This window comes from Notothenia coriiceps, unplaced genomic scaffold (genome assembly GCF_000735185.1).
Source record: "Notothenia coriiceps isolate Sejong01 unplaced genomic scaffold, NC01 NC01_scaffold00004100, whole genome shotgun sequence".
NCBI classification, from domain to species: Eukaryota; Metazoa; Chordata; class Actinopteri; order Perciformes; family Nototheniidae; genus Notothenia; species Notothenia coriiceps.
In genome coordinates this window covers 54,012-65,571 of record NW_011336801.1, presented here as the reverse complement: position 1 = coordinate 65,571, position 11,560 = coordinate 54,012, and the positions used below count along the sequence as shown (strand labels likewise).

The following is an 11,560-nucleotide window of genomic DNA, read 5'->3' as shown; positions in this document are numbered from 1 at the left end:
TTTGAACATAGCAGTGCACCCAAAAGGTGAGTGCATTGGATGTATCCATTAAGCATTTGAAGTCATGCCTTGGTAAATGGTGTCTTTACGAGGAGCGGACAGCCTTTGGCAGCACTTCTCAAACATCTATTTTTTTTTGTCACAAGTTTTACAAGTTTTAAAAGGCTGTGGGGCTAGGTTAGGCTTTATAATTGTGTGTTCAAATTATGTCATAGAGCTGAGGAAAGTTTATAATTAGGTTATAAACCTCGCCCATTTAAAGCACTTAGATTTATGGAGATGAAAAGATGATGAATAGTGGGGATTCTGCGTGGATGTTGTTTACAGTTTAGAGTCCAAAGTGTCAGGCTAAAGTCAAGACATTTTCCATTTTCTAAGGAAGGAAAACATCATTCGTTGTTTGGGTAAACATCATGTTGAAGAGCTTTTTCTAGTCTTTGCCAATATCATTTCTTTAGGAGTCTTTTTTTCTCTCTGTGTCATTGCCATCTGCATCCTTTAGTAGGCCATTAATGGTTATATATATAAAAAGAACTCCTTTACCCCAAGAATGTCCTTATTTGTGAAACACAGATCTGTGTCCTGACCTTTTCCGTCTCCGAGCTTTGATCTGCTCTTTTCTCTTCACACAAGGCACCAAGTTAAAGCTGCCACTTCCTTGAACTTGTAGAACTCTGCTCAAACATCCTTTTGTTTAAGTTGTTTTCCTGACGTGATAAGTGTTAGTAATGGAAATCATATGCTGAAATGCAAACACCAGCTCCAGTATTCTGGCTCCCTCAGGGTCTTGTGATGCTGCCTCCCTCCACTCCCCTGCACACACACACTCCACCCCACCACCCGCACCTCTGATGTCGCCTCTTTTGTTTCCCACGGTGTCTCATCTTCTGCACAGAGCACTCTTTTGTTTCACGTACACCATCTCTTTTTCCTTCCCCCTTTGTCATTCAAACAGACGCACTCTGACCTTGTGGGCATCATACGTCCATCTTGTGTCAACTGCACTTTGCTTCAATCCCCTACCTTATGTCGCCTCAAGCGGAAGTGATCTAGTGGTAGTAAAAATCCTCGATTTACATGTGTGGCTAATCATACGCGTACTGTAACCGCGGTGCAGCACTAATGCGAAGAGGGTTGTTTTGATAACTGCAAGGTCAGCTATTCCCAGCCAGCCCCTGAGGATTCAATTACACAACTTTGACTTTGCTCTATTCCTCTGTGGGCTCCAGTGTGGAACACTTTGAGGAAACTCACTCTCTCAGACAGAACAATAGATAAAGTTTGGACTTTGGTGACACTGCAGAGAGACCATGTGGAAGTGAAAGTGCTGTGCAATTTCAATTGACAGACTACCACACATGGCGACATAGGCGACACCTTTGTCCTGTTTGCTCGCTCACTTGAAAAGTGTAGAAGCTTGTCAAACCAATGACCTCCCTTCAATTTCCACCTTTCACTGAAGTAGATGTTGAACAGGTTTGCAAGAGTGCCAGTTGAAGAATTATAGTAACCTCAAAATGCAAACAAATGAGGCGCTTATGCTTTGAATGTGCCTGAGAACTGCAATAGAACTACACCTTAAAAAGTCCTTTGAGTATCAAATTGTCAATTCCTGATGGCTTGACAGGTGGCTCTGAAAAGTGTATAACTCGTTCCTTAAGGGAGGAAGATAGATATAGACAGCTTGGATTTACAGTTAGTTGAATGTCATAGCAAATGTTCCAACCATTCCTGCTGCATAGTCCTCCTTTTGAAGATAATGACTTTGGTCACTATTGTAATCTATTGGCTTTGAATCCAGCTGGCATCCTCCACAACGATGAAGGCAACCGACTGTTGTTTCAGAACATGTTTGATCCAGAAAAGAAACACTTGAGTTGATTATTAGTGTTAGAGAACATTGCGTTTGCTATCCATTGACAGTGTTTTATAGCCTCCACTAAGGGGGATTTGTTCTCCTCAATCCAGCTGGATTGCTCTCTGTTTATATGCTCGACAGAATGTCAGAAATGTTCTGAATTGTAATCCTGTGCTCGTCTTCGTTTGTCTGCTCAGGATTGGGCCGAGGAGTGAAGCACATTCCTGAAGGAGTCGAGGACTGCTGTCTTAAGCTTATGAGAAAACAGCCTGCTCACACCATGCCCGTCAAGATGGCCGCCAGCTTTTCCTGCCCTCACTGGAACGACTTGGGACAAGGATGTGTGTTGCCATGGTGATCATTTTCAAGAAAACACTGGAAAAGAAGGGTGCTGACGATGTAACATCCAAAAGTACAGATTTGGGCCCGGTAAGAATTTATTTTCGACTTTTGTAAGCAATTTTAAGTGAAATGTGTCATTTTATGTTTTTATGTTGCCTTGCCAACAGGCATCGACTGTACTCGTCAACAGAGCGAGTGTCAAGGTGTTGCTCTAAATTAGGAAATTCTTACCGGCAAGTCATAGCTACACAGCAGGTTTATGGCTGATGAAATGTTCCTATTTTGACAGGTTTCATTAAGCTTACATAAGACTTTTAGCTTCCCCTTAGTCCTATTTGTTGGAACATTCACTAGTGTTGCCTGACTGAATGTCAGGAAGTGATGTCAATACCATATGGATGTTGAAGATTGGGATTTGGGATGTTTTTGTAACAATTACTGGTAATTATAGTAGCTGTCCACTGTTATCACCAGGACAATCGTCATCTGAATTTCAATCCCCCTTGTTCCATTTACTTCACTCAAAATGACAATGGAGTATTTTAGTTCTATTTGGCTGAGCAACTCTGACTCATGTTCTAATCAGCATCTGTGCAATAGAAACCTTCTCTGTGGCAGCATAGAGTGAAATAGTCCCCCCACCAATGTGGACTGAGTTTGCCCTCTCAGCCACGTGAAAATAAGTCATCATGCTCTGAGGCTGCGTGTCAATCAAAAGCCTTTATGGTGGAACCCGCCCTCTCATGATGGGTCACACTTAGTCATTGTTTCGCAACGTGAAAACATTTACTTTTTTTATTAAACATACATTTGAACTTGGAAATAGATGTTACACTTTTTTTTTTAATTTGTAGATTTTATTAGCTTGTTAATGTTAGAACTTCCTGTACTTTTTTTGCAAACCTATTTATGTGACTTTCTGGTTTCCTGCGAGCTGACAGTGAATCTCTCTTGCAGTTCCAATCACAGACCATGAGCCAGGGGACTGCCCTTTTCTCTTGTGGACTCATGGGTAAGAGTTTGCCATCTTTTAAATCAATATACACATTCACACATACTTGCCGTTACAAACTGGACATGACGAGTAAATGTGTACTTATGTGGCAGCAGTTGTTTCGAGGGGCATTTCTGAGAAATAATTGGCAGAACGGCAGCATGCTGGTCTCTGCTGCATCTGGCGGACGGTCACACTGCATTATGTGAAACATGTCTGACAGGTGTTCCTGCCAAGATGAATGTGTGTTAACGACAATGTGTTTGCTGTTTATGATAAGGCCCTCCTTCATGCTTTTAAGCTGATGTTGTACGCAAGTTGAACTACAAAGTTGGTTTAACATGCCCTATGAGTAAGAGCCTTTACAATCTTTGTATTGTAGGATTAAATAGTATTCTGTCCTTGCAGTAACTTGGCATAGAGTGTGTAACATTGGCAGTGAACACGGCAGCACCAGTAGGTGTTGTTAACACTGCCCTTTGTTCTTCCTCCTGCCCGGGTAGTGTAGATGGTATTTTGGGGATTTTATCTCCACAGCAGAAGAATGGAACTTTTGCATACCAGGAGTGGGCAGTGGCCTCGACATTTAGTATCCGACTCAGAGTTGACTGACCAATTCAGTTGGCTAACCCATTCAGCAATTCAGGGAGTTCCTGTTGGTAGAATAACAGGTGCTTTCCAAGCATGACGATCAGTAATGGCAGATAGTGAGCTGGTCTATTCAGGGACCTTGCTGATCTCAACAAGAAAAAAAAGGAGTGATTAGCTTTGGTCAGAATGTTTATGATGGGTTATTGACATTTTATCACACCGTGCTCCAGCAGAGATGAGGTTTGATATCGAGTCAGTTAGACATTGAGCTCTGCTCCCTTTTCACAATTAGCTGTGATTACACACTGACAATACAGCAGTGCCCTGAGGACAGGACTATTGGTAGTGCCAGTTACACACTGCAGTGAGTAGTGAAAATGCAAAGTACACATGCTGGGAACAGTGCGCTGACCCAGACTGGGGCAGGGTCATGGATGTTGTCCATGTTGAGGTCGCCACTTGACCTCATGATTGTAGATCCTCGACACTAAAACTGTTTTTTTAGGGCAGTTGCTTCATCAAAATCAAGACCTTATATATAACCATGTATGATGTACCAAAATCTCAGTGTTGATATGCAAACATAAAAGATTAAACATGAGGTTTTATATAGTGGTCAACATTTGAGTTTTCTATATTTTGTCCATCTCTTTTTTTTAAATAAAGTATCTTGTCTTTTGTTGCAGAGTCGAGCCGGTGGCGTGAGCTGAGTCATAGCTGTGCCATACAGCAGAGGCCGGTGGGGACCAGCCTGGAGAGCCTGTGGGACGTCCTGCCTGAGGTGCACAAGAGTTCCGCCCACTGGGATTGGGATGTGGGCTCCACTTCGACCACAATCACCAGCTTGTTGCATGACCTCAGCCTTACTGAGGCAGCGTCCTCGCACATCACCGCCCCCCCCAGCAAGCGGCAGTGCCGGTCCCTGTCTTGCTCCGATGAGCTCGGTGGTTGCCGCTCGACCTGGCGCCCTCAGGGCTCTCGCGTGTGGACGACGGTGGAGAAGAGGCGATGCCACAGCGGGGGAAGCGTCCAGCGGGTGGGGAATGCTCATCTGGGCTTCCCGGCCATGCAGCGCAGCTCCAGCTTCAGCCTGCCTGCCCGCTGCAACACCCTGGAGCTGCCCTGCTTCACCCAGCTCCCCTCTGCCTTCAGCAGCCTGACGCCATCCTCCTCCACCATCCTGCTCCCCGAGCCCCCGGCACAGCCCCTCTACCTCTCACATGAACAAATCTGCCTCCTCGAGCCTCGTGGACCCACGCCAACCAGCTCAACTGACTCTACCCCAGAGCTGGAGCGCCGTGGTGGGCAGGGGGGTCTGGCCCGGAGTCGCTCACAGCCATGTGTTCTTAATGACAAGAAGATTGGTGTGAAGCGTAGACGACCAGCTGACACGCATAAACAGAGGCCTTCTTTGGACCTGGCCAAGATGACGCAGGTTGGTATTTTTAAGAGTTTGTATTGACAAACAAAGTAATAGTTGGCATCATATTCATCAGGGTAATATACTCTTATAATAAATATTGCAATCTCTGCATGGAGGTTGTTAAATATAAGGAGTACACCTCCTGTTTAACATCAATTACATTTTAAACTGCTTATTTTAATATTGCAACTCCCCTTTTATGTGCTCCAAAAGATCAGTGTCAAAAGAGACGAGACCCTCAGGAAATAGTGGTGCCAGCTGGAGGCTCTGTGAGCTCCATCAATCTCGCTAACATTAGCGCGTTATACTACGCTGTTGTGGCAACTTGCTCCTTCCGTGTTGGATAAACAAACGCTTCAAACTAAGGTCACGCCATTGTGTCTGTTCTCCCTCAGCACACCTCAAAGTGTTTCTGCAGGCATTGTCATTATATGCAGGCCTGTTCCGGGTCACATTCCATTATGTGGCTTCATATTTTGCCCTCACAGGAATGGAAAGCACCAAGCATACAGTGCCTTTTTAAAATGCTTTCTGGGATAGAGGTGATTTGATCAAAGCAGGAATTAAGAGGTCACTCAGATGATCACGAGTTTGTATTCATAGACGACTTTATGTAACTACTAACTGGATATGACCCATTTCTGAAATCAGACCCGTTTCAACAGTCTGTTTCATCTGCCCATCCTGGCATAAATCTGTCCCTTTGCCCCACAAGCTCGCACTCACACATAGTTAAGTTTCACACGTACGTCGATTGGTGGATCATAAACACAGAGCTGGACTTGGCCCCTGTGAGAAAGTCACCCAGAGTTCAGCAGTCTTAACAACAGCGCCGCTGTGACACGACCAGCAGACGCCACACACACTCCAAACAGGAACGAGGTCAGCGCGGAGAAAAGAGCCTAAGGCGAGGCAACTAACAATATTTTCCCAGAGAAACGTCAGGGTGCTGAGATTGTTAGCTTAGCAGCTTTCCTGCTGTTTGTGCATTGTGTTCTCTGTTCCTCTATTTAAAAGGAACGGCTGCATCATATCTCCCTAAGGATAACTTCTCATGTTACTCTGGTAAAGGGGCTAGCCCAGGTGAAAAAGGCTTCCAGATATGTTGAACCAGTTATACAACTAAAAGAGTTAGTGCTGTTATGGCTACAAAAAAAATCAACAAACAACTTTTTTAATGTTTTAAATCAATATCAAGGGATAATGCCTCAGCTTTGCCAGTTTGAGCTTCTCAAATGTGAGGACATGCTGCTTTTTTTGGTTTTTGGTTAGCGAATTTAATATTTTCGATTTTTGGTGACTGTTGGTTGGACAAAAAAATGCTGCTGACAAAGTTGTTACCTAGCTGGGGCGCAACTTTCAATAATTTATAGACTAATCTAACTTGGACTGATATCAATGGTCAATGGACTGATAATTCAATCTAGAAGTCCGTTAAGTTTCTAAAATTCACAAAGGAAGAGAGGCTCACTTGTGATGACTAAAGTAGCTCGCACTAAACTCGAGGGCTTCCCATGCGTCACCATATCGGTAGTCAAAGTCACCTTACTATTCAATGACTGCTCAGAGTGCTGAGTGTGTCTCTAAAGTATCCTCTCACCCCCCCCGCCACAGCGGTGTAGTTTACCCCGGGAGAAACTGCTACCCTCTGCGTGGCTCACTGCGGCTCCATGAATGTCAGGAAGTAGAGCAGCTGTGGCAGAGGTTATGGGGAGATGTGTGTTGGGTAAAGAGATATTGATTTCTGTAAATTCAGCTCAGAGGGGGGGGATCGCTGCCACAACCCGGGCCTCATGAGCTATTGATCAGCTCGTATTGACGGAGAGTCAAGGTCAGTATGGATGAGGAGTCTGCTCTCTTCTTCATTTCAATCAAAGAGAGAGAAGGTGGATAATAGTAGCAGATAAAGTGGACACCAACAGCACTTATTCATGACCCGCATTGTAAAGTGGAGTAAGTTGTGTGAGGACACTGGGAAAGTCTTCTTCTGCAGAACATCTCTGGTGTAAGATAGAGCTGTACTGGGTTTAGTTAATGTCGACACATGTGTTTCGCCACAGTCCAGACGACTCGTAGGCTTATAAGTTGGGTCCCATGGCCTGGGCCAGAAATCTGACGGTGGAGACGGTGAAGTGCTAATGCAGAAAGAAAGCCATCTAACACTGGCCTGGTGCTGACAAATGTACCCGCCTGACCAGAGCCAAGAAAAACAGCGGCCCCCGTTTGATCTACCGCTGAGAGCTTTCCCATTGCTGTTGGGTCAAAGACTTGGATCATAACTTAACACCGGTCAATGTAAACTAGGTCTTCAACTAACAATTGTCATCATTATCGTAACTAAAACTGCAGATTTATGGTTTGGTCTATGAGATGTTGGAAACTGTGATGGACATTTATCATCATTTTCTAAGGTCCAATGTGATATCTTTAAGTGTTTTGTCATTCAAAACCTGAAGGTCTTCAGTTCAATATGATAGAAAACAAGAAAAGCAAGACCGTATTTGAGAGACTGAAAAAGCACTTGGTGTTGCAGCTCTTATATAAACTGAATCCCTTCTGGCTTCTTAACACTTTTTTTTGGACACAATCATAAGGTAGGCGATGACACTTTGTGCCCTTGGAGGATTGATTATTTGCAGGCGCAGTTCACAAGTGCCACACAGAGGTTTCACAGAGGCCCTATTCTCCTGTGTCCCTCTGGCCCAACACGACAGTGGTGAGGCAGCTGTCCTGTCCTCTCCACATTAGCTGTACAGATCGGATACGCCTCTGTCATAAAGCTTTCCAGTCCAGCACGCACAGCTGTCACAGGACTCGCCTGCAGCAGCGCTCACACATGTGGACTGGCCTAAGGACGTTTTCGGGGTTCCCCACATGTATGCTGGCCTTTCACTAGAACCGTACAATGGACACAGAGTCAAAAGGCCGACATGGGTGATGTCTGCCCTCTGGGTATCTGGCCACTTGTCGGATCTCAGATCCCATGGTCTCGCTGGTCCAACCACCAGTTGCTCCTGTATGTGTAATGCAGGCTACATTTAAATCTTTTAACTTTTTCATACTACTGTGGTTTTTGCCCAGTGTCCAGCTCTGACCTCACTGACTCACCCACATACTGTATGAATACAGTTGAGCAATTGTTTCCGTGGCTGTATGACTTAAGTGTTGTTTGGACATAGGTCATAGACCAAAAGGAAGGAAATGTTTTTAATTATCTCAGCAAATATGCCTTAAGCATACACTATGGGCTCATACTAGATCAAAGATCCAACATTTGTTTAAGTGTACGATTGTGTCATTGAAAACAGGAACTTTATGATTCTCCAAAAATAAATATCTTTATCTGTTACTTCCACAGAAACTTCGGAATTTCCACAGCCTTAGCTGCCCTGGCATCACCGGCGAAGATGTCTGCGAGACAAGCCAAGCCCCACCCCCTCTCAGGAGCACTGCTCAGGGCGACGACTCGTCAGCAAACAAACGCAACCTGGAGGACATTCAGCCTCGGACCAAAGAGGGCGAGATCACCGGGACTGTGCCTTCTGACCCCAGCATCGAGGAGGTGGACTGGATGGCGGGGTCGACCAATGGGACGGACAGTGAGCCTCTGTGGGCGGAGCTGTGTAGCATGAGGAAGGACGTTTATCAGCTTGGAGGCGAGCTGGACATTGAGCAAATTGAGAGGAACTGAGCTGGACTGTCTTCCTCTTGGCGGACGTTAATTTAGGGGACAGAGCTTATCACAAGGTGGTACAGTAAACAGTACTGATAGTCTTAAGGACAAAGCAAGTGGAAAGCTAATGCAGTGACCGTTCCAGCACTTGTTTGTTTATTTTCTAAGGAGAGATTGGGGCTGAACACCCATTTTGGATGCTATGTGTAGTCAGAAGCTACTCCACCACTGTGGGTATCTCAACCGTGTCTCAGGAGAACAAAGAAGTCGAGGACGGAATCGGGTGGAGATAAAAGGACTGATAAATATAAAAATGACATTTTAATGTTGGCTCAAAGACTAGGGTTTTTAACATTTCTCTGTAACCCTGATTATCTTCATTGTACTGTTTGGAGAGAATTCACAGCAGGTTTGTATAAATTCTCTGCACTAGAAAGAGTGTCCGCTCCTCTGACGTCCTTCGATAGCACGCGACGGACAGACATGAAGACTACTTGGAGAGCGCCCATTAGTAAAGCCCCTTTCAATCTTACTGAACAACGAGCTGCACGCACACATAATGTCAAGTATATTGAAGAGCTTAACATTTCACACGGTAACATCAGGCATCTCCGAGATCCTCCGTTTGTGTGAGAGAAACTTTGTGATGCTAATAGCGTTAATATTCTTTCTTTTTACGATTTGTAACTACAAAGTTATGTAAAACATGAGCATATTTCTATACAAATAAAACACAGTTCTAAATGTGTCATTTGTTATCACGTTATTTCAGCGTCTTTATTCACAAAATATCATGTGTGTTTAGACTGAATGCAAATGTAATTATTTTACTTTGAGATATTTCTACTTTAGAATTGTTTTGTTACTTTAACTACATCACAGTCATATGTGGGTGTGTCCACTACAGGAAACTAAACTATTAAACACATGCTAACATGTAAATGCATCTGTAATCATTTTAAATAAAATAAAAAGAAATAGCACTGTCATACCTTTGTATGCATACATTGTTAATGCAAGACTAAATTGTGGTATGCTACTTTTATCCAAGTGAAGAATCTGATATAGAATTCCCCTGCTTCTATTAGTTGAGCACATGCATTAACAGGAAGGGCATTGTTGGAGACGTCTTTAATGCAACAATGCAGACTGACCCAATTAAGAAGCAGGAAAAGACAATCACGAGCGTAGTAGTGGCTCTACTGATGGGCCTGTGTTTGTGTGCTGAAGCGGGGAGTGAGTAGGGAGGACGCCAGGCAGGGGTGGGAAGTCCGGTCCCCGTTTCTTTTCTTTTTTTCTGTTTTTGATGGCGGGTGGAGTGGTGGAGCTGAGCGGCGGTTCACCCCAGAGACCTCCCTCTCCCTCCCTGCGCTGGGAAACAAAAGGGTCTTTTTCTCTGAGGAGCACAGTGACGTGGGAGGCGGCTGTGAATGTGGGCCATGTGTCAGGGCTGCTGCTGCTGCTGCGTTTGTCTGCTTCGCCTCCCCAACTCTGGAGCCTGTGCAAACTTCCACAATAACACCGTCATTACCTTTTGGTTTCGCTCCTCAACTACGACTGTTTGACACTACTGCATGTTGCAAAAACGCTTGTCATTCTTTGAAAGTGTAAAGTGCCTCTTGAGTGCAGAAGGTCATCAACTGAGTAATTTAAAGATTGCTTGACATGCTATGCTCTAAATTACACACAAAGCATTACTGTGTGATTTAAGTTGGGATGCATACTCTTGTAATGGATTTGATTATTATGCCGCCGCATGAGAATATGTATGCTTGCCTAGTGAGGTCAAATTTCTCTGTCTCAGAGCTGCCACCGCCTGCTGCTGCTGCTTTTCAATGGTTAAGCCCTTTTCGGGTAATGAGTCGAGAAGGAAATGGGTAAACAGCACCCTTGTAAACGTGCTGTGTGGCAGTCTGACACACCGAGGGCCCCCCGGCCTTTAATCAGTGGAGTGACAGAACTGAAAGGAGGCTGTGTTCTGAGAAAAGATAGGAGTGCAGCAGGAGGGGCATGTCGGGACGATGTTCTGAGCTCCACTCGCCCACAACCCCCACCAGCACTGATACAATTGGGTGGTGGTCACTCGTGAACTGTTTTGGAGGTTATGCACAGTCTTATCTACCCTATTGATGACTTACATCACACAATTCTAAGCAACAGATGTCCCAAAGTGCTCATGGTGGGGGTTGTGGGCGAGTGCTCATTATCTTTTTTTTCAGGTGTGTTTATGGTGGATTAAAATATTTGTCTTTTTTTCTAAAACTCAAAAATCTAGCTTAATAACATAACATTGAATTGAGTCTTTTTCAGTAATGGAACTTCTCTAATAAACCAAATGTAAGTTGGCACTAATTTCTCATTTTTTCCCCTGCCCTTGCTTGGTAGCTCAAATGTGGTTGGGGTGAAACACATTTTTTTTAAAAAGGTAGCACCCGGCCACAAAACATTTCCAGTTGCCCGGTGGAGCTTTTCTCATAAAAATGAAAGGAACACTCGGAGTAGAAAATCTACCTTGAGCTTTAAACAACGCCTGAACCAAGAACTGACATTCTTTTCAGTGCATATGAAAATATACTTTTGTATTTGGAGGTAGAAAGGCCGAACCACAAATCATGTTTGAGGTACAAACATTCAGTCAGTGTTATGTCTGAGCAGCAACAGTCTGCACCCACATAGATG

General features: G+C 44.4%; 1 protein-coding gene across 1 annotated transcript; it reads left to right on the top strand.

Annotated features, from left to right (window-relative positions):
* Positions 1-2,023: 2,023 nt before the first annotated feature.
* On the top strand, positions 2,024-9,632 carry fam53b (family with sequence similarity 53 member B). Its single transcript, XM_010767200.1, has 4 exons — positions 2,024-2,287; positions 3,158-3,212; positions 4,472-5,220; positions 8,567-9,632. Exons 1-4 carry the CDS (start codon positions 2,198-2,200, stop codon positions 8,897-8,899), a joined length of 1,227 nt encoding a protein of 408 aa, XP_010765502.1. The 5' UTR covers positions 2,024-2,197; the 3' UTR covers positions 8,900-9,632.
* The last annotated feature ends 1,928 nt before the right edge of the window (positions 9,633-11,560 follow it).